Raw genomic sequence first — 24,085 nt, 5'->3', positions numbered from 1 at the left:
CTCCTGGGTCTCCCAACAGATTCTAATCCAAAAGGGAGGGTTACTTGCTGTAACTTGTTTACAGTGACTGCTTCAGCTTCAAATGGCTTTGACTGAAAGTAAAGTGGTGATGATGCCCATGGAAAATTGCTGCATACAAGAATTATGAACCCAACTTAAAAAAAAAAAAAGGACCTTGTCCAGAAGCTGAGAGTTGGGAGGGGGAAGGGGGGAGGGAAGGGCGGGGTGCCTGAAATGCCCAGGTTTGGTTCAGAGGAGTCTGATTTAAGGCTAGTCTACAGTCCAGCAAATCTAGACCAAATAACAGCAGGAACAAAGTTATTGTCACAGCTTGAACTCAATGACTATACAGTGGAATTGAGTGTTTTGGGAATGTGGATTGTCTTTTTCCCCTTGACCTTCACCTTTTTACCCAAAGAGTTCCTCCAATTTAGATCATAGAAGGTTTTTTATGATCTTTTGCCTTTGGAGGGGTGGGGAGTGTTTCTTGTGAAATTCTCAGATCAAAGATTATTTTAACCCAATTCAAAGAAAGTTTTTGCAAGATAATCATCCAAAACGTTGCTTAATTCTTCCCTATAAGATTTTCCCCGTGGTTCTGTTGGTTTTTGTTGTTTTTGTGATCCAATTCAATTCATTAAATGTACTATTGATTGATTATGAGAATGTATTATGTATGAGGCCCTGAAATACAAACTCAAAAGCAAAATAGTTCCTGCCCTCAAGCAACTTCCATTCAGAGAGGCAGCAGTCAATGGTGGACAGATCCTATGAATTTAATGACCATCTTTATACTGATGCTTCTCAAATCTAACATTTCTACCACAGTCTCTCTACTGACCTCTAATCTCATATCTCACTGCCTTTCAGACATTTCAGTCTAGATGCCTAGTAGACATAGTGAACACTATGTGTCTGAAAAAAACTTATTATCTTTTCCCCTAAGTTCTGCCTCCCTCATGCCTTCCCTGTCACTGTAGAGGCCAATTTAGGATTTATTCTGGATTCTTTGTTATCTCTAACCCCACCCAACAATATGTTGTCAAGGGCATTGATGTCAGCTCTGTTCCTTCTCTCCTCTGACATCCTTATCACTCTAGAGCAAGCTCTCATTACCTCACACCCTTATTATTGCAACAGCTTGCTTCACAATGGTCTGCTTCATGCTTCTCCCTACACTAATCCATCCTACATTCAGCCACTAAAGTGTTTTTCCTAAAGCACAGATCTGACCAAGTCAGTCCTCTACTCAATAAAATCCAATGACTCCCTCTTGCAATGATGGTGAACCTGTGGCACAGGTGCCAAAGATAGCATACAATGCACTCTCTGTGGACACATGGCTGACCTCTGACCCCCCTCACCCCAGTTCATTATTAGAAAGGCAGAGGGACTTGGGTGGAGTTGCTCCCTTCCCCCTCTGGACTTCACCTGATGACATTTTTCATATCCCCACCCCTCTGCCCAGCAGCCAATGGGAGCTTATAGGGGGTACAATAGGTGACTCATAGGCAGCAGAGCTGGAGGAGAGCAGAGTGCTCAGACACTCCCCTCCCCCTCTCTACACTTGCTGAGGTCATTCCTCACTTCACCAACTCCTCCACCCAGTAGCTCAGTGGGACACAACATGCATCATATAGCCTAGGAAAACTTGTGTGCTGGTTTGTTACTAAAATAAAATAAAGAAAATTTAAAAAAATAAAATGGAATACCCTAGGAAAGGGAGGAAAGGAGTAAAGAAAGTCTAATGGAGGAAATAATGTTGGAGTTGAACCTTAAGCCAAGAGAAGCCTTGAAGAAAGAGCTGGATTCTGAGACTCAGAGATGAGGAGGAAATGCCTTTCAGGGACTGAAATGGCAGTTGGAGTGGAGATAGGGAGCAGAGATGGCTAGTATAAATGAACAGAGGTAGGAGGTGGAACAACATGGAAGAATAAATAGTAGAGGGAAAAACCCAACTGTGGTCTCTCCCTGGTAATTGGTTTATGTCCTATATCTTTTTATAGCTTAGAGGGCTAGGAGTCCTAGATTTGTAGTCATAAAAGCAGATCTCAAACCTGAGTGTCTTAATCTGTTGTGTGATTCTGAGTAAGTCAACAAATTCAATTCAAGAAATGTTTATGTTGTTTGAGTCCCCTCTGACTCAGCAGTGTGTGGTCTTAAGCAAAATGTTTACCCCTCTCTGCCTCAGTGCCTTCATTTACAAATGAGGGAGTTAGAATAGATGTTCTCTTATCTTTCCAATTTATTGAAATTTCTTTCTGTTCAGTAGTTTTAGTCGTTTCTGACTCTGTCACCTGATTTGGGATTTTCTCAGCAAAAATATTAGAGTGGTTGGCCATTTCCTTTAACAGGTCATTTCATAAATGAGGAACTGAGACAAACAGGGTCAAATGACTCATCCAAGGCCACATAACTTGTAAGTACCCAAAGCCAAATTTGATATTAGATTTACTGAAATACAGAAAGGCAAAGAGACATAGTTGATGTCCCCAAAGACTTATACTGCTACAGAGGAGATGAGGTATACACAATAATAGCACATACCATATAGGGTTACAAAGATGAAATAAGATAACATATATACAATATTGTGCATATTTTAAAATACTATGTAAATGCTAGTTCTAATATATAATATAAAAACACTTGTAGTATTAGGTATACCTATAGGATTAAGAGAATAAAACTTTCTAGGTAGAAATGCAAGCTTCTCGAGGACAGGGATTACTTGAGTTTTGCCTTTGTATCTCCAGCATCTATCATAAAGCATAGTTCATAGTATGAGTTTAATAAATGGCGGTTAAATTGGATTAATTAGCATATACTGGAATATGATGATGGCAAAAAAATTCCCTCCAAAAAAGTACTAAAGAAATTTATTAAACCCCTCTCTGCTTCAGTTTCCTCATCCTGATGTAGGGATAACAATTATATGAGGATTTCTGTTTATTCTTTAGGAGACTAATGTAGAAAATCAAAATGACAAAACTAGAAACATCTAGAAGAGTTAGGCGTTTGGAGAGCCAGCACTTAAAAGTAAAATTAGTTCCCTTTTTGCACTTGTGAAATTATTTCTACCAGGAAATGTGCACATATTAAAAAGAAGAGGAGGAGGACAATGAATCAAGAATATGTAGATTAAATGCCCTTTGATATAAAAAGAACTGTCACCTAGTTAGAAGTCATACATGATATTATTGGAGACTTTTAAAATTTTTTGGCACATATGACAAGCTCCAACGTGACTGGAAAATTAGACATTTTTAATGCAAGGCATTTGAGGTATTTCTGACTGCCATGTATAAACAAGTAAGAGACTGGGAAAATTAGACATAATATTTGTGACAGGTGGAAAAAGTGATTTCCGTTAAGTCTGTAGGAACTTGGAGGACAGACTTGCTGGTTAGCACACTCATTTTTTTCAAAGAGCTAAACTAAACCAAAGTATGCTTTCCACTTGTCAAGTTAAAGAGAAGCATTATTTGGAAGAACTTCCAAGGAGAGCAGGAACAGGAAATTTAAAATCCATCTTTCTGTCTGGATCCACACCTATACTTTGAACATGTGGACACACATGTCATTCAGTAAACATTACTATGTACCTACTATGTGTCAGGCACTGTGCTAGGCACTGAGCCATACAAAGAAAGTTTGAAAATAGTCCCTGTCCATGAAGTATTCATCATCTATTGGGGAAGACAACATACAATCAAATATGTACAAACAAGTTGTTTTTGTTGTTGTTGTTCAATTGTTTCAGTCATATCCAACTCTTCATGACCCCATTTGGGGTCTTCTTGGAGAAGATACTGGAGTGATTTGCTATTCTCTTCTCTAGATTATTTTACAGATGAGGGAACTGAGGCAAGCAGAGTTAAGTGACTTGACCAGTGTTACACAACTAATAAGTAAGAAGTCAGAGTTGAACATAGGAAGATGAATCTTCCTGACTTCAGCTTTAGCACTCTCTCCACTGTCACCTAGCTATTTTCAAGATAAGTGGGAAATAATCAACAAAGGGAACATTCTAGAATTTAGAGGGATTGGGAAAATTTTCCTGTAGAAGGTGAGATTTTAACTGAGACTTGAAAGAAGGAAATAAGGGCATTCTTCTGCTTGGAGGAGAGCCAATGAAAATACTCAGACAACATAGACAATTCTGGTATTCTAGACATTCCACATTTTGGCTCTAACAAATTCAACTGTCAACAATTCAGTTCACAAAATATTTACTGAACACTAATAGCATGCCTTTATCCTTCCCTCAACTAAAGCTCTCCTCCATGGCATCACCATGAAGTAGTGGTGAACCTGAGTTCTCAAAAGTTGTGCCAATGGTATCCAAACCTCTTTATTTAAAAAAAATTAATTTTTTGATTAATTAATTTAGGGTATTTTTCTATGGTTACAAGATTCATATTCCTTCCCTCCCTTCCCCTTAAACCCCTCCCATAGCCAACACGCAATTCCACTGGGTTTTACATGTATCATTGAACAAGACCCATTTCCATATTATTGATAATAATTGCACTATCGTGCATGGTCCAAACCCCTTTAGCTCCTAGCTCTGTGTCTTACCTAGGTGCCACCCCAGTAATGTTCAGAAAGGCCCCTCATCAGACACAAAAGACCACTAATTCTTTGGGGATTTTGTAGGGGTGATTCTTGTACAAGTGTGGATTGGACTAAGTAACCTCTGAGGTCCCTGCCTTTGCTGAGATTCTGAGTGTTTGTGAGGCCACTGGACAATCCAGTCCAAACTAGCCAAACAATCACTTTTAAATGCCTATTAAGTTCAAGACACAGAGAGCTAGGTGTTGAGGTGTTTAATTTTGGGTCAAGGAAAAAGAAGCTTATATTATACTCAGTCTTTGGTCTTGGTTTTGTTGTTGTTGTTGTTGTTTTGATCTTGGAGATATGCAAAATTGATCTTGATGGAAACACAAAATGTTAAAGCTGGAAAAGAATTTAAAGATCACTCAGTGCCAAGGTTTTTAATCTAGGATACCTGGATATATTTCAAGGGATCTGTCAACTTGGTACATTTTAATTTTTACTAATATCTAACCAAAATTTAGCATTTCCTTAGTTTATGACAACAGGCAATAATGCATTATTCTAAGAAGGCATCTGCCTATGAATGGTGACAAAAATTACCACCCCCCAAAAGGTTAAGAAACCGAGGTCTAATGCAATTCTTATTTTGAAAATTGGAACCAAAGAGAATAAGAGTTATGTAGTGGCAGAATTGGGGCTTCAACTCTGACTCTCAGTCCGGAAGTTTCCATCTGCACTGGTGGGGCGGGGGGGGGGGGGGGGGGGGGAGTACTTGGCCAAGGAAATCACAAATCCTTGAAGCTAAAGTCTGTTGGAATCTTCTCCATCATATGGTCTGTGTATCAGTATACTTGCCATTCTGAAGTCTGTTACTACACTGATCCCATTCATTCCTGCTCCTGTTCTCATCTCACCATCCCTTGTGGAAAGTTATCTGTACCCAAACCTATCATTCCACTGTTAAGAGATTCATTCATTTGGATCCTGAACATTTTTCTTCAAAAGTTTGCTGTCTTTCTGGCCTCAGTTCATGTTCCCTACCCCACCACCGCCTTAAACCCTCTGTGTTTAATGGACTATTGACTATCCTTTATTCCTTCCTTCTCTCCCAACATTGAAGCTATCTATGCAGCCAGGTAGACCAGTAGATAGGACTTTGCTCCTGGAATTAGGAAGACCGGAGTTCAAATCTAGCCTCAGACACTGTAATCTAAGCAAGTCACTTAATCTCCATTAGTCTCAGTTTTTCAACTGCAAAATGAGGAAATAATGGGGAGAAATAAGCTACTTTGCAGGGTTGTTATAAGGATCAAGGGAAATGATATTTGTGCTTAGCATAGTGCCAAGTACATAGCAGGAGCTATAGAAATGCTTATTCTCTTCCCTCATCAACCCTCATCCAACTGGAATGGAAAATGGACTCTCCTCCAACCCTGCCCCTTTCTGGATTCAACTAGTTGCCTCGTTCATGAAGCATTTCCTTATCTCTGCAGCTAAAAATAATCTTCTCGTCTTGCAATTTCTCTCAGAACCTCGTATACCTCACTTTCACAATGAACACATCTTTCCTCTATTATGGTTAGTTGGATACATATTGGTTTATATCATCTCTGTATGCCCAACATCTAGCACATGATTCTACACAGAATAGGCACTTAATAAAGTTTCTTGAATTCATTGGAAAGGCATTATTAGGAAATGGGATGCTCATTGAATTTTAGAGCTTGAGGAATCCTAGAAGTCAACTCATCCTTCATTTTATTTTATTTTTTAGAACCCATATGATCTATCTTAGAATTGATATTAACTATCAGTTCCAGGACAAAAGAGTTGTAAAGGCTAGGCAATTGGGGTTAAGTGAGTTGCCCATGGTTACATAGCTAGGAAGTATTTGAGACCAGATTGACTCTATCCAACGAGCCACCGAGCTGTCCCTCCTTCATTTTATTAATAAAGAAGCTGGGTCTTAGAAAAAGAGATTGGCTTGCCTGTGATTCCACAACTAGTAAATGGAAGAGAGAAGACTTGAATCTAGCTCTTCTGTCTCAAATCCAGGGCTCTGTCCACTATACCATGACTGTCCATCACATATATTTGGACTACAAAAGTATGCATTGCCAATATAATAATTAATCATTACCAAGACAAAACACCAATCCATAAAAATGTAAAAGCAATAATTTAATAAATGTCAATATTCTGAATACTCATAATCTCTAAGTCTACTCGAAACTCTAATCTACTTGAAACTAAAGAGTTTTAAAGATGTAGAGATGAAGCAAAGGAGATCAAAACGATATGGGAACCAGAGGAAGTGCCTGTCATCTCTGTTGTCCTGTTTGCTGTTTCCAGGGGTGCTATTTGTGAGTTCCGTAAAGAGGAGGAGGAGCTTATACTCAACACTTTGATTCAGCAATAAAACATAGTGACTATACATCTGAGCAACAGTTCTTAGAACATTAAGTATAAAGAAATAATGGCAAAATCAAATCACTCATAAACATTTATTGTTAGCAGAATAATCTTTCTCAGCACTACTTCTATCTGAACCATCAAAAAAATAAACTCATAATTATAACAACAAAAAAAAATGAACTTAACAATTGATTTGTCTGCTTTCATTAAGGTTTTTGTTGAGGTTTTTGAAAGTACTTTATGCCCATTGTCTCAGTTGAGTCTCACAACATTCCTGTGAGGTAAGAGCTATAAGTACCTAATACCTTCATTTTCCAAATAAAGAAATTAAACAGATAATAATTTTTAGTGACTTGCCTAGGAACATTTAGCTAATGTCCAAGGCCCAGAATTTAAACCCAGGTCTTCTTGATTCCAGACTTTGCTCTATCTTCCTTCCTTCCTTCCTTCCTTCCTTCCTTCCTTCCTTCCTTCCTTCCTTCCTTCCTCCCTCCCTCTCTCCCTTACCTTACCATCCATTAGAATCAATACTGTGTATTGGTTCCAGGATAGAAGAGTGGTAAAGGCTGGGCAATGGGGGTTAAGTGACTTGCCCAGGGTCCCATAGGTAGGAAAAAGCCACATTTGAAACTAGGACTTTCTATTTCTAGGTTTGGCTCTGAGTCACCTAGCTACTCCTGCTCTATCCAGTTTCGATGATTCCAGTCCCCTCATTCCAAGAATAAAAGTTGAGAAGAGAGACTTCAGTACCCTTTTTGTATCACTCAAGTTCCCTGCAATTTTATATTCAAATAAACAGGGGAATTGTACAGGAAACCAACAATTTTCACTAAGTGAATATAAGGAAGCAAATATCTCTAGACCCTAAGGCTGATTCTCCAAGATTAAAGTTTTACTAATTATCATTGTCCCATTAAAGTTTTGCCAAGATGTAAGAGTTACAAATTATAGTAAAACTCTTTCTTCTAGGAATCAAGTAGACAAAACATTTTAAATATGGATACATTAAAGAGAACAATAATAATGTGTTGGGTTTAGGAAGTCAATTTATCTGAGTCATTTGGAATGGAAATGAAAAATATTTTTAATCATTTCTTAAATGCTTTAGGTATTGAGACACAGTCATAAATAAGACAGTACCTACCTTAAAGGAACTTATTAGGTTTAATAGGGAAATGGTACACAACAGATAGAGAAGAATAATGATCAGGAAAGGGGGTTTCTTTTTAGGAAAGGGAGATGTGAACAGGCATAGGGAGTGGAGTTATTGGGTAGCCCATTCCATGACTTTCCATTAAATTGATTCACAAAAAAAAAAAAATATATATATATATATATATATATATATTTAATGCCTACTGTATATCCAGCCCCATGCTAGATTTTATGGGGAATAGAGAAGAAAACACAGTCTCTTCCTTCAAGGAGCTGGAATGACAAGATTAACCCAAAGGAAACCACAATGAATAGCAAAAGACAAGCTATAATTAAGTACTAAATTGTGTAGTTCAGATGAAAAGCAAAATTGGATTTCAAAGGCAGGGATATTTACTAGCATCAGAGAAATAATTGAGGAATATTTCATGGTAGTGGTCGGCCTTGAACTTGGTTTAGGTTAGAAAGGAATTGGATAGATTCAATTTAATTCAATTCAACAAATATTTATTAAGTAACTACTCTCTGCTAGCTGGTATACTAGTCACTGGGGAGTAAAGGACAAAGCTGAAGTGGCCCTTGCCCCTAAAGAGTTTACAATGTGATTGTGTATGAACCATGTACTGTGATCTATCAACATTTAATGTAAAGGGAAGCAAATTAACTTCAAGAGGAAGATATCCAGGGTTGGTAGGGAAGACAGGCAGGATTGGCAGGGAAGATCAGGAGTGGTTCTGAAAAGCAGGTGGCAATGGAACTGGGCTTTGAAGGAAGCTAAGGATCCTAGGGTGGAGGGAGCAGTATTCTAGGAATGGAAGACCACCTGTTCAAAGATGTCATGGAAGCTAGAGATGGAATGTTGCATATGACCACTAGCTAGCAAGCCAGTTTGACTGAAAAAGAATGTGTGAAAGGGAATTATCAAATAGGACTAAAAAAGGGAGATGGAAGTCAGATTGTGAAGGTCTTTAAATGTCAGATTGAGGATTTTGTATTTTTTCCTGGAAGCAATAGGTTTCCTGTGGCTTCAATCCCTGTGCAAGACAATTAATTGCCTTGTCTCAATTCCCTGGCCACAAATGTTCCCTTCACTTCTGATACTTATGTAACAATTAAGTTATTTGAGAGGCATTCATTTTAAAATAATTCATTAATTGACTAGTCAAGAAATCCTAATCTGGTCAAATGATTTTCTCTGTAGTTAAAAGAGTACCCATTCTCCTAGTCCAGGTATCTATATACAATGTGGGGAGCTTACTATTCAGTTCTTCCATAGAAAAATGTTTCTAATTGGCAAGGAGCTAATTAGGAGGTGATTCATCTCAGCCCTTTCCCACACCAACAGGTGATGTACGCAGGAAAAGGATCTCTGTAAAAGCTTTCTACTAGCCAGATTTTGTAAAAAGGAACACATTTCTTTGGATTACTAAGAACAAAGTAATGTGGAAACCTATTGTCTAATGGTGCCTGTGATCCACAACCCCAACACAGCAATCCTTTCAAATATACAGGAATTGATTGGGGCATTTCTAATTTAGGACCCTGATATAGGAATTAATACAGTATATATGAAAAATAAATTCTCACGCCCATCTCAAAACCACAATTCTTGTGCACATACACCAGATTCCATTGATTTTTCCTTCTCAATGTGTCTCTTTCCATCTCTTTCTTTAATAGCCCATGGTTTCTATTCTACATAAAGTTCTTATCACTCCATGCTTGGACCAGAGAAAGCTTTCCTTCTTTCTGGGCTTCTACACTCCCAAATCTACCCTCTGCATGCTTTGCTACATTAATCTTCTGTGAGGACAGAGGACAGACCCTTCTCTAGGTCACATCACTACCCAAAACTTCCTTTTAATTCAACAAATGTTTGCTGAATGTTTATTATAATAACATTTTTCATTTAAAGAATACTTTCCATAACTAAATGCCTTTATACACATTAACTCTTTGAACCTCACAACAACCCTATGAAGTTTGAAATGCAAAGATTGTTATACTCATTTTATGGATAAGAACATTGAAGCTCAAAATAACTTACTGAGTTCAATTCAATTCAGGTCAAAAAGCATGTATTAAGCATCATACCACGTGTAGGAAGCACACTGCTAGGTACCGGGCTTATAAAGACAAAAGAACAGAACTTTCCCCTTACATTTCACTGAGGATGCGGGAGTAGAAGGAGGCAGGATTTAACATGTATACATATTAGTATAATTTCAAAGAGGAGAGTTCCAATAACTTGAGTGGGGGAAGAGAGAGCAAGAAACCATGGATCCTACCAAGGAAAGGTGAAGAGGAGGTTGTATTCCAGATGTGAGAGTCCAGTTCTATAAAGCCACAGAAACAAAAAATTAAATATCACGAGTAGGAGACAACCAGCAGGCCCATTTGACTAGAATGGAGACTGCCTAAAGGGTAGTAAAAGGAAGTAAGACTATACCCAGAATATACAGTTGGGAAATTGCAAATCTAAGCTGTAGCCCATCTCTCCTGACTCCAAGTTTCCATCTCCTACCCCATGCTGCCTTTCTGTGCATAGTCTTCTCCTGGGCACTCCAGAGGGACATTATAATGAATAAGATATGATTCCTGGGCCAGGAGTAGTAATGTATTCCTTTAATATCAACTACCAAGAAGACTAAGGCAAGTGGATCCCTTGAGCTCAGAAGTTCTGACCTGAGAAAGAGATTAAGCCAATTGTGTGTCCATACTAAGTCTTGCACCGATATTGTCTAGAGTGGGATTTGGAAGGATGATTCAAGATATCTAAAGATGGGTGAACCCATCTAGACTGGAAACAGAGTCCATGAGTGGCTATTCCACATCCAGCATGAGACAGATAGGGAGATCTAGTCTCCAAAAAACATTGTTTGAAAAAAGGCATAATCTCTCCCCTAAAGGGAGGTCTATCATAATGTAGGCAGCCAGATAAAGTAGTTCAGTAACTAAGTGTATAAATTCAAGACAGATTATAAGTGACCTAATAAAGACAGAAATGGCTCTATCAACCAGACCAGTCGGTCGACTCTCTCCCCAAACAAGCTTTTCACATTCTTGCTTCTGTGTCTTTGCTGCTACCACTCCCATACGTGGAATGCCTTCCCTTCACAGTCTCCTCCACTGCAAGCCTGACAAAGTCAGGACTGTCCAAAAGAGGAATGTGATGCCACTGGAGGACTTCCAGGAGAGAATGCCCAAAAACGTCTCAGGGATAACTTAGGAAATGTTCTTCTCAAATATGGGGGCAACTTGAAGGTTTCTAAGGTCATTTCTCTAGTCATATAAGTCATTGAAGACTGGGAGTTTTAGCCTTTGGACAGGTGCTGGGGGGGAAGGTCCACAAACAATCAATTAATCATTATACAATTATGAAGTACCTACTATGTGCCAGGCACTGGGCTAAACATTGGGATATGAAAAGAGGCAAAAGATAGTCTCTATTCTCAAGGAGCTTACAATCTAAACACTGAAAGAGGACCAGGGTAGTAGAGATCACTCCCACTCCCAGCTGGAAGAATCAGAAAAGGCTTCATTGAGGAACTGGCATTAAACTAGGCTTTCAGTTAAGTATATGAGTATTTTAATCATAGATTCATCAAATCTCTGAATGGTAAAGGACCTTAACATTCATTTAGACCAACCCCTCATTAAAGAATAAATCAATCTCCTTGGTGTATTGTGCTGTTAATCTTCATAAGGGTTTTTCTTGATTCTGGAAGAGATAAGAATGAATGAAATGGTAACTGCTCTCCAGGAGAATACCCCCTAGTTAAAAAAGCATAACTTTTGTTGGGGGGGAAGGATATTTCTGTCTTCCTGTTGACTGCCTTGAGAAAGCAATAGGATCTCGACCTGTCCAATTCAAGTATTTGAAATGACTAAATACTTTTTTGCTTCTGCTTTTACTTTTGCCATCTTCTACCTAGAAGTTCACATCAAGTGTGTGAACAAGAAGCCTATGGTGGCTACTCATGTGGATAACTGAGGACACTTTTATCTTTGAGGACCCAGAAGCCCTAGAGAGACAAAGCATGGTTAGCAAATGTGGTTCCATCCTATTCTATTTTTGAGGACCAGAAGTTAGAGGAAACCCAAATGCCTTTTGATAGCTAGGTCAGCTTTAGACGATGGATGCTTCAGGGGCCAAAGGACTGTTCGCACTCCTCCAACAGATAATGAAAATTCTGGTATCATAGTTAAGTAGAGCTAATCAGACTAGAACATGAGACCTGAGTTGGTTGTTGGAAAGAAAGTATTTAGTAAATTTTCAGAGCACTGTATAAATAGAAGCTGTTGCTTATTTGCTCAACATGCATTGATTAAACACCTACTATGTGCTTGACATTGTAAAGTACCAAACTCTATAGAAATGAAAGTTATTATTCAATGAATGTGTATTTTAAATGACAAAAATGGAACAATTTCCTTGTGCACAGGTTTGAAGTAGATCAGGAGGACAGGAGGGAAATAAGGCAACAGATACACTAGACTAAATCAAGAAACTAGAATTCAAGTCCTAACTGTCTTCTCTCATCCATGTCCACTTGAATAAGACTCTAATTCTCTGGGTCCCATTTATCTCATCTGTAAAATGGGCTAACAATAATAGTTCACATTTATATAGCATCTGTAAGTGCTGTCTTTTACAAATGGGATAGTTGGTAGGCACTGGATTTGGAGTCTAGAAGATCTAGACTCAAATTCTGCCTCATCTATGCATTAGCTGTGTCCCTCTATGCAAATCATTTAACTATGTTCTGTCTTAATTTCTTCATTCGTAAAATAAAGGCATTAGACTCAGTAACCTCTTAGATCCCTTCTAGCTATAAATCTACAATTTTATGAAGTGCATGATATCACCATTTTTTATTGTTTAGTCGATTAATCATGTCTGATTCTTCATGATCTCATTTGAGTTTTGGGGAAAATGTACTAGAATGGTTTGTCATGTTATTCTTCAGCTCATTTTACAGATGAGGAAACTGAGTCAAATGAGGTTAAGTGACTTGACCAGGGTCATGCAGTGTCTGAGGCCAAATTTGAATTCAAGTCCTCTTGACCCCAGGATTAGCACTCTCTCTATTGTACCACCTAGCTACCCCATTTTACAGATAAGAAAATTGGAGTCTCAGAGAAGTGAAATGTACCCAACTAGTAAATGTTGTACTTGAAATATGAACCTAGGTCTAAACCCGGGGTTTGCTCCAGCATTTTACATAATTTTTCTCATATAAGGGTCTGTTTTTTTTTTTCAAAGTAACTTTGTGAAAGTGGAAAGTTCTTCAGTGGGTTAGTGAAATTAGGCAAGCCAATGCCCTTAACCACTTCCTCATCAGGAACCCTGGCTTTCCACAGAAGAGTTAGAGAAATGAACAGTCAAGGGACCTGTCTTAGAGATTGTATCTTGCCAAAGAGTTAATATTTGGGCTTTTTTCTTAAAAGTAGGTTAGTTTGTCCTGTGTTCTGATTAATTCTGAAGTTTTGAGGTTGAGGCCTTTCAGATCTTAAATTTCCTATGACCTTGAATTTTCTGTGTAGCTTTCTGTTAAGAAGAAAAAAAAACAAAATATAAATCCACTTCATTCTCAAAAGTCACGGCATGCTCACAAAGAAAATGAAATGTAGGCTGTGCTGGCAATAAAGGTCAAAAAAGTTAATGCGCTATCACGGAACAAGTCGAGTCTCAGGAGCCAGGAGCCTTGGACTCTTGTCTTGGCTAGCTCTGTAACCAGAGAAACAAGGCATTTTTTTCTGTCTGGGCCTCAGTTTTCTTATCTGTAGAATGAGGAGGTTGGGTTAGAGGATGTCAAATAGCATTACCATTCTTTGTTCTAAACATGGATTATGTCATAAAGTCAGTCCCTCCTAGGTCCTGGGCACAGAAAAATCCCAACAAGCTTGGCCCTCCCAGAGTTTACTTTTCAATGGAGGTTGCTGTTGTGGTTCTGTTGTTTCAGTCATACCTGACTCTTAGTAACCCTATTTTGTGGTTTTCTTGGCAAAGACGCTGGAGTTTTTTGCCATTTCCTTCTCCAGTTCATTTGACAGATGAGGAGACTGAGGCCAACAGGGTAAGTGATTAAATGCCCAGGGGACACAGCTAATAAATGTCTGAGATCTGAATTCTAACTCAGGAAAAGGAGTCTTGATTCCAAGCCCAGGGCTCCCTCTATTCTGCCACTTAGTTACCCAACAATGAGGAAGATACATATCAAGAAATAGCCACATACAAGATACACATAAAACAAATGGAAGGGAATCTCCTAGGGAAAGCCTTGGGAGAAGGATAGCTGGCAAAGTTTTATTCCAGCTGAGTCTTGAAGGAGGCCAAAGGTACCAAAAGGCAGGAGTGAGGTGAGAGATCATTCCAGACACAGAGTCAACCAATGCAAAGGCTAGATTATAGAATAATGGGCAAGAGGACTGGCTCTGGCATTCTAGGCTCTATGAGTCCCAGCTTTTGTCAAATATGGTCAGGCACTGAAAATGCTGCTTTTCAGTGTTCCCAGTCATGGCGTGTTGTTTTGTGCGTCGGGCATCTCTAGGGTCTTTAAATTAGATCCTGAAGCTGCCAAGTTCTACATGGATGGAGAGTTATTGTTTAGGCTGTCTGTTAGCGCAGACCCTTTACAGAGCGGAATGTGGTTTTGCAATCCTCACACTTTCTTTCACATGGGACTAATGACATAAAATGTTTTATAACTGGTCGTGCTGGCAGTTCTGAAAACCAAGCAGGAATCTTTGGAATCTCTATCTAAACCAGAAAGCTTAACCTGGGAATACATGACTTTGGGTAAATACAAAAACATTGTTCTGAGCAGGGGTCCATGGACCTCACTAGGCTGCCCAAAGGGCCCATGACACAAAACCATCTAAGAGTCTCAGTCTAGAAAAACTGAAATAGATTGATCTCAAAGTTGGGAATATTTCTCCTATATGGGAAGACGGGACAGGGGGAAGAACTACAAAGTCACTGCTCTAAATTACAAAAGGAGGGGACAGCTGGGTGGCTCAGTGGATCAGAGATGGGAGGTCCTGGGTTCAAATGTGGCCTCAGACACTTCCTAGCTATGTGACCCTGAGCATGTCACTTAACCCCCATTGCCTAGCCCTTATCAATCTTCTGCCTTGAAACCAATACCCAGTATTGATTCTAAGTCAGAAGGTAAGGGTTTTAAAAATACATAAATTACAAAGGGAGCTTCAAAAGGAAGATTTCTCTCTACCTCTTCTGAATTTCTACTTACTCATCTGCAAAATGGGATGATTAAACTCGTTGGACTTCAAAGTCCTTTCCAATTCTTTCCAATTCCAATTCTTCCAAAGTCCTTCCAATGTCTCGAGACCCAATTTCCCTTTCTAGGACTATGTCTTCATGTATAAAATAAAGAGTTGGGAGTAGAACTTTTCTAGATCTTGCATTCTATACATTCTAAGAGTCTTTTCATTGATTGTTCCTAGCTGAGTGGTGTTGGGGACAGAGAACTGGACGGGAGCCAGGAAGGCTTAAGATCTCATCTGGCTTTAGACTCTTACTAGCTGGGTGGCTCTGATTGCTTCAATTTAACTGGGCTTTGCCTTGGTTTCCTCATCTATAGAAGGAGAGTAATAACACCACCTCCCTTCCAGCAGGCTCGTGAAGAACGACTGAGATAATAATCATGAAGCATTTAGCACAGGACTTGGCACATAGAAAGTGCTTATAAATACTTACCTCCTTGCATCCTCTAAAAAGATGGATGAGAATGTATGATTTCTTACTGAGGGATCTAGCAATGCAAGAACCGGGCCACCCACTATACCTCTCCTCATCAAGCTGTACCGGTAGCTGACAGCAAGTTTGTATGTATTTCATAATATATGAGGATGTTTAATCTATCAGAGGAAACCGCTCTCAATATATACATTATTCATAGAATCATAAATCCAAGAGCCCAAGAAGGCGAAGTCTTTAATCTCTCGTTTTTCCAAAAGAAATTTGCCCAGAGTGGTACTAGTCAAGGGCAATAGAGTAATATAGTATAATATACTAGTAGTAGCTAGTTAAAGGTAGGAGAAAAGGGCCAGATCTCCCGGCCAGTCGCTTTCTGCATTTTCTATCATCCTGCACTTATGTCTTTTGTGGGAAGTGCTGGGAGGGGCAGAAGGGGCTGCTGAGGAAATGCATCCGAAACAAGGACTTGATGAAGAAAAGCATTAAATGTGTGGTCAGGGAGACTGGCTGGGATTCCAGCTCTTCCATGTGTTCACTACCTGTGTGAGCTTGGGTCAGGCTATCCCATCTGCCACCACCACCTTTCTGGACCTCAGTATTCTTACTTGTAAAATAGAGGGTCAGAAGTGGAATAAAAGACTCTGACTCTGGATCTCTGATCCTATTACCAGCTCCTAGCTCTGCCAGCCTTTTCCCAGACCCTTTATGGTTGCTATTTAATCTGACTCATTGTGAGCCCATTTGGGGTTTTTTTCAGCAGAGATACTGGGGTGGTTTGCCATTTCCTTCTCCAGCTCATTTTATAAATAAGGAAAATAAGGCAAACAGGATTACGTGATGTGGCCAGGGTAAATATATAAATAGTAAGTAACTGAGTCCAGATTTGAATTCAGGTCCTTCTGACTCTGGAGCTGGCACTCTCTCCACTGCATCAGCAGGATACACAAAACACCTTGGTTTCTAGTATAGTTGATTTTTTAAAAAATGGACACAGGGGCTGGTTGTACTATATTATATCCTTGGAATGAATTATCTTAAAAAGGCCCAAATTCAATTTAAATGGTAAATGATATGACATCTTGTAGGAATACCTCCTGTTCTCAAGCATCTGCTCATAACAAATTGTGTATGAATCCAATCCTATCTTAAATATATCAAGAATTTCCACTCATGAAAGCCCAAAAGCCTCAGACTGATTGATTTATTCTTTCGAATCATGTCCCTTCTATGCTCAGATATCTACAATGATTTCTTATTGCCTATATGATCAGGTTCAGACTTAGCCTGGTATTCGAGGCGTATATGACACGAGTCTAATCTAATCTAGCAAAACTCCTCAGTTCCTATAGGAATCTTTTGTTTCAAATATAATAATGGTTTGTTCTTTAAATAGAACATTCCCACTCGTATCTCTCTCCCTTTGTTCACCCCATTTCTTCCATGATGTGTACATTCATATGGATTCTTTTCTATTTTTTGACCTTCCATCTTAAAATCAATACTGTGTATTGGATCTGAGGCAGAAGAGAGGTAAGGGCTAGGCAGCGGGGGTTAAGTGACTTGCCCAGGGTCACTGAGACACTGACTTGTTACCCAGACTTACTAATTCTACTTCCACAACATCTCTAACATCTCTCTCCTTTCCACTCATATAATCTCTGTCCTAATTATGGCTATCATCACCTCTACCTGAGCTATTTCAATAGGCTCCTGACTAAACTCACTGCCTTCTGTTTCCTCATTTCCAATCCATGATTCATCCTCCACCTGCCTGTCAAATTAATATTACTATGATAAAGATATGATCAGTAGTTTCTTGTTGCCCCCAGCATAAATGTAAAATCAAAGGTCCATAAGGTCATGGATCGAGAACTATGAAGGACCTCATTTAACAGATGAGAAAAAGAAAGGAAGGAAGGAAGGAAGGAAGGAAGGAAGGAAGGAAGGAAGGAAGGAAGGAAGGAAGGAAGGAAGGAAGGAAGGAAGGAAGGAAGGAAGGAAGGAAGGAAGGAAGGAAGGAAGGAAGGAAGGAAGGAAGGAAGGAAAGAAGGAAGGAAAGGAAAGAAAGAAAGCACCGAGGGGCAGCTAAGGTAGATCTCAAGATGGAAGGTCCTCGGTTCAATTCTGGCCTCAAACATGTCCTATCTGTGTGACCCTGGGCAAGTCAACCCCAATTGTCTAGTCCTTACTGCTCTTTTACCTTGGAACCAACACTTAGAATTGATTTTAAGACAGAAGATAATGGTTTTAAAAAATATAACATTGACTAGAGACTGCACTTCACTTTTATGTTATATTATATACATATATATTTACATGTATCTGTAAAAGTCATGTTTGGGAGAGCGACACCTACAGATTAATGTGGTACTGAGTTTTGAATGTGGATGATTGATGACAAAATTCAGCATTGACCTTTTCATCTAGCATGGGGTGGGTTTCTGGTCACCAATATAACTGGCTATGGGGCCTGAATTCTCTTCTAGGGTGGCTCAGTCCTCTCTCCTGCAGCAACAATTAGCCAGAAAAGGGCTCAAGAACAGGCAGCAGCTCTCGCCGGGGAAGTCAACTGTCCAACCTCTCCTGAAGGTGATATGATGTCCTGCCTCCGCCAGAAACCTGCTGACATCCTCAATAATGCTCAAACCAAGGTGAGCACTGAAGGAGGAAGTAGAGGGAATCTTGTAGTGTTATAATGCTTGGCACCTGCGATGTCATCACCTGGGATGTTGCATTGGCCTAAATACAAATTAGCTACCCCAAATGGATTTTCTTTTAAAGAACAAAAACAAAGTATGGGATAGTAGATAGAAATCTGTCCTTAAAGTCAGGAATCCCTGAGTTCAAGTCTTACTGCTGGCCCATATAGGCTATGTGACACTTGGGGAAGTTCTCTGCCTTCTCAGTGTCCGTTGACAACTATCAAATATTATAAATTTTTGAGTAGCTACCAATCTGCATTAGTAGGGGAAGCTTCCTTACAGGGAATTTCTGTTACTAATAAAATCATAATTCTGGTTCATGTTGAAAAATAGCTTTGGTTTTTAGTCCACAATACAGCCCTATTTTTTTTTGTTACTTGGATACTGAGACCCATAGAGCTTCAATGACATTAATAATATACTAAGGAAGGAAGCAGGGAATAGCAAGGTAGTTAGTAGAGTGCTAGGCTTGGAGTCAGAAAGACTCATCTCCCTTAGTTCAAATCTGGCCTCCAACATTTACTAGCTCTGTGATCTTGGGTAAGACATTTAACCTGGTTTTCCTCAGTTTCCTTATCTAACCTGGAGAAAGAGATAGCAAAAACTCTAGTATTTTTGCCAAGAAAATCTCAAATGGAGTCATGAAGAGCCATACAGATGAAACTTCCAAATAGGAACATTAGGAAGATAACTGGATTAGTATTCCATTGGCCTCAGGTTTTGCCCTCACTTTTATACTTAATATCTATGTGACTTTGAACAAATCATTTTATCTAAATTACTCATCTGTAATAGGAGAGAGTTGTATTAGACATATCTGAAGTCCAACAATTTATTAATCTCTTTTTTATTTTGTTATTTAGTTATTTCTCAGTCAGTCAACTATTCATGGCCCCATTTGGTGTTTTCTTGGTAATGCTGAAGTGGTTTGCCATTTCCTTCTTCAGTTTGACAGATGAGGAAACCAAGTCAAATAGGATGAAGTGACTTGCACAGGGTCACACAGCTAAGTGTCTGAGACCAGATTTGAACTGAGGAAGATGAGTCTTCCTGACTCCAGGCCCAGCATCAATCCACTGTGCCACCTAGCTGCTCCTAAGCTTCTCTATTCTTCTGTAAAAATATAGGGAATCCTTATAAGTGAAAATAAACAATTCCTAGTGAGCATAAAATAAAGACTACATGATAATAAACAATCGCATCTCTTTAAACCCCAAACCCAGCTCTTGGCAATAAGTGGCCCATTTCATTACTGGGGACCAGTGGTTGATGGTGTCTATCTCCAAGAGACTCCAACTAGAACATTACAGCGATCTCCAAGGATGAAAGTGGATGTGCTCATTGGAAGTGCCCAACGAGATGGGCTGATCAACAGAGCAAAGGCCATTAAGGTAAGTGCTTTATAGGTATTGATTAGTCTGGTACTAGAGAAGCTTTAACTTTCACTCATCTGAGCCACAAAATAGGACTGGATCATTCATTCATCTATTTATTCTGATTGTGCAGGATGAAGTTATGGGTTGATAAAACACAGTCCTTTCCCTCAAGGAACATGGGATCTTTAGTGATGATAAAAACCTGAATACAAATAATTACCCTACAATTTAGACTATGAGAACTAGAAAGGTCTATGTGAGCATATGAAGAAGAGACTACATCTAGATGGGATGGGTCTTGAGGAGGGAAAGGGAACACTGAAGAAGACCCAGAAAGACTTCATTAAAGAAAACAGCTGATGAGTTGAGTCTGGAAAAACTTGTAAGAGTTAGGGACCATGAGCAAGAAAGGCAGCATGGGGAGAATACATTAAAAGCACTGGAATGGGGTCAGATGACTTGGGTTCAAATTCTGACTTAGAGGTAAACTGTGACCATGGACAATTGTATTAATCTTTCTGTGCCTCAGTTTCCTTATCTATGAAGCCAAAATAATACACCACTTACTTCCCATAGTGATTTGGAGAAAGTTCTTTCTAAACCTTAAAGTATTATACAAATATTTTTTTATTATTAACATTATTGTTATCATTATTAACTTGAGTAAGAGTGTCATAGCAAATAGAGGGAGAACCCTGGAGCCAGAAAGACCCATGTTCAAATCCTGTCTCTAGCTATATGACCCTGGGAAAATCACTTGATATGTCCAAGTTACAGGCAACTCTTGAGTCTAAAATTATAGGTTATGGACAAGTCCCTGACCAACATTCTGTTGTTAGATTAAATTCTCATACAAGCGAATTCCTCCATACCATTGAAGTCACAGGTCTGGAGCAGAATGATTATTATTTGAGACAAGTGGTGATATCATATCCTATTGGACAGAGAACTGGACTCAATCAAGAAGAGTTTTCAAGAAGTTCCCAGATCTGACTTCCCTTGGACAGAGCCCTAACTTCTCTCTAAGGTCTTAATTTGCAAAATGATTGCTGATCTGCATTAGTAAAGGTAGTTTCCTAACCTGGAGTTCCCTATCCCTAGGGAAATCATAGGACCCAGACTAAGTACACATAGAGAAGAACACTATGGAGATGGGAATGTATTCCTTTTGGGTTGGTTGAAGCTAAATCTGGTATTGGAGGACCACAATTATCAGCCTTAAATATCTTAGAACTTATTTGGTAGTCTATGGGCGCTTTGAGCAGAAGAGAAGCTTGTTCACAGCTTTCCCGTTAGGGATATGAAGCTGGCATCCTATGTAGGATGAATCACAAGAAGAACACCTTCACAGACAAGTCAGATATCTCCTTAAGTCCCAAATTCTGGAAGCAGCATCCTTTGTCAACACCCTTAAGTGATGTTCTTGATGGGGCAAGGGTAGTTCCAGGGGAAACTCATGCTGCCCAGGATGGTCTTGTATATTTGGAAATTCTTGAACCCCTAAAATTACCCAAAGTTCCTTTCTGTATTACCTAGAATCTTTTTCCTGTGTCCTTGATTTAAGTTGGCTGTGACTCTTCCCATGCCCTCTTTTTGACCTGCAACCTGCTGAATTTAGGCAGCTCTATTGCTTTAGTTATTATTAATAAAACTTTATAAAATATAATGCTTAGTTGTTGTATGTTAATTTTAATGTTTACAGGCTTAGATAAAATTCTTGTATGTCTAGATTTGGAACCTGGACACCTGGGTTCAAATCCTGGTTCTAATGCTTCCTGGAGTCACATAACTTGAACTTGAACTCCGGTGATCCTGATTCTATGTCCAGCTCTCTGCCCACTGTACTACCCTGCTAACTCTAGAAGACAATTACATGGTGTAGGCAAACAGTGATGAGGACCTATACCTATTTGAAGGCTGGATGAATGGAGAGAAAGCAACATGGGTTTGAGAAATGTTATAAAAGTAGAAATAACACAGTCATGTGTGTTGTTAGGTGAGAAAATTTATGTAAAAAAAAAAAAGTCACCAGTGTTATAGTCCCTAAGCTGCAATGAAATGGGAGAAAAGTTGAGAGCCTTGCAAATGGCTCATTCTTTTATCTGCTTTAACAGGCCCTTCCTGCTCTCTAACCAGAAGTTATTACACCAAGATGTCTGCTAATTAGGGAACAGGAAAAGCCATTGGGGGAGGGGGAGACTCTCACTCTAACTGACTGATCTTCCTTGCCTGGGTCCCCTTTGGTGAGAGAGTGGGAATTGTAGAGAGAGACCTAGGAAGAAATGTGACTCTCAGATCCTAAATCAGAATTGCTCAGACTTCACATGATGGTCATCAAGTAGGCTGAGACAGAAATGGCCATTTCTGTCAATTTGCCAGGCCTCAGAACCATAACTAGGAATTTTTGCACCAATCAGGAACCACAAACATACCCAGGGGAGTAACCAGCATAAAAGACATCCTAGGTTGAGGTGGAGCTTAGAGGAGACAGAGAAGAGAGCCTAGGATTATGGAACCATTGCTGGAAAGGATTCCCTCAGGAACATGGCGGCCACAGCAGTTCCAGAGAAGTGGTCTCTGATTTCATGACTCAGCTAAGCAATGAAAGGGGATTTACTCATGTCCTCCAGGCTTAAATCTCCCATTCCCCTGCAAGTCTCTGCCTGTCTCTGTCTCTCTCTGTCCCTGCCTTCTCTCTTTCCCTCTCTCATAGACACACATCATACAGAATACACTCCACAGGAAAGGAGAAGCAACTTAAGTGGGCAAGACTTCAACAAATAAAAATTTATTGGAGCTGGAGAAGGCAGGAGAATTCCCAAGAAGCACAGCTCTCCCTGCAGACCCTGTGGATATGTCTCCCTTGCCTGCCTTGAATCAATCAAACAATCAGTCAACAGTTATTTACTAAACACCTGCTATGCTCCTGGTACCTGTGCCAGATACTAAAAATAAAAGCAGGAAGAATAAAACAATCCCTACTCAAAATAGGTAGACATTCAAATGTGCCACAGAGCCCATTGCCCTGCTCCAGGGATAAATGGTGTTGAAAAGCAGTAGATAACTAGTATTGCCCTCTTCCTCAAGATAGCCTGGCTCCTGCAAGTTCACTTCTCTCCTCCTACCTCACCAAAAGGGACTACCATATTTTCAGTCCTAAAACCTGCCTAAACAAGGGAATTAGGGTCTCAGAAAAGTTTGAAAACCCAACTCTTCTTTGAACTACCAGGGCTAAATCTATATTAGATCTATAATTGGCTTTCTTTTCTGACACCATGTTTCTCAAGGCTCTCTCCTATCTTTTCTATCTCTCCTTTTTTTTTTTTGGAAAGAGCCTGTTCCCTGCTAGTTAGAGCATCTTTTACAATGTCTCCTCTCTTTTCTTCTTTCTTCCCTCACTCACTAACTTCTAGTAGATGTGCAAGGGAAAAGGCAAATTAAATTTCTCCTGGAGAGCTGGTTCTTCTACCATAGCTGGCTCTTTTCTCTACTGCCAGAGGTCAAGATGCTATGCATTCCCTTGCATTCACTGACTGCTTAGAGACCCCATTATGATTCTTTTAACAACTGTAGAGGTTAAAAGCAGAACTTCTTAACCTGGAGGCTATGAACATTTTTTTAAAGTTTTGATCACTTTTTTCAATATAGTTGGTTTCTGTTGTATTCCTATATATTTCATTTTATGCATTTAAAAACTACTAATCTGGAAAGGTGACCATAAGTTATCAGACTGCCAATGTACAAGACACACAAAAAAAGTTAAGAACACCTATTCTAAAGTGAAAATAAAACCTCCTTCTAATGACTAGTGAGTTTATTTATATTTCTTTCAGATAATAACATCTTTTCTTCTCTCCTACCCACCCTCTAGCACTCAATCATTCCAGGGTGAAGGCAATTGATCAGGAGCCTCCTGTTTAACTCCTCCCTATCACCCCCAGATTGATAAACATAGGAAGTTGCTTCTTCCCCAAAGATTCCAAGGGAAAGTGTTCTCTAGGAAGAGCCTCAGATCTGTGCCATAACCCCAAAGTTTCATTGATTCCTCTTTCCCTTTCTTTCCCCACCCCAATCTTCCACCCTTCAGCCTTTTCACATGAAGACAGCACTTCTTTAGATACTTTTTGTTTCTTGATTTGTCCTTTGCAGCCCCT

General features: G+C 39.4%; 2 protein-coding genes across 2 annotated transcripts in view; one reads left to right on the top strand and one right to left on the bottom strand.

Annotated features, from left to right (window-relative positions):
* TG (thyroglobulin) overlaps positions 1-24,085 on the top strand; it is a 384,892-nt gene that overhangs the window by 297,941 nt on the left and 62,866 nt on the right. Inside the window, exons 42-43 of the mRNA XM_056821020.1 lie at positions 18,340-18,504; positions 19,779-19,946. Coding sequence (XP_056676998.1) covers positions 18,340-18,504; positions 19,779-19,946 — 333 coding nt within the window. The remainder of the gene's footprint in view (positions 1-18,339; positions 18,505-19,778; positions 19,947-24,085) is intronic.
* The window catches only part of SLA (Src like adaptor), a 94,998-nt gene that overhangs the window by 65,790 nt on the left and 5,123 nt on the right, over positions 1-24,085 (bottom strand). The window lies entirely within an intron of this gene.

This window comes from Monodelphis domestica, chromosome 3 (genome assembly GCF_027887165.1).
Source record: "Monodelphis domestica isolate mMonDom1 chromosome 3, mMonDom1.pri, whole genome shotgun sequence".
Classification (NCBI taxonomy): Eukaryota; Metazoa; Chordata; class Mammalia; order Didelphimorphia; family Didelphidae; genus Monodelphis; species Monodelphis domestica.
Note: the sequence above shows the minus strand (reverse complement) of the source record. Positions and strands in the feature narration are given on the sequence as shown.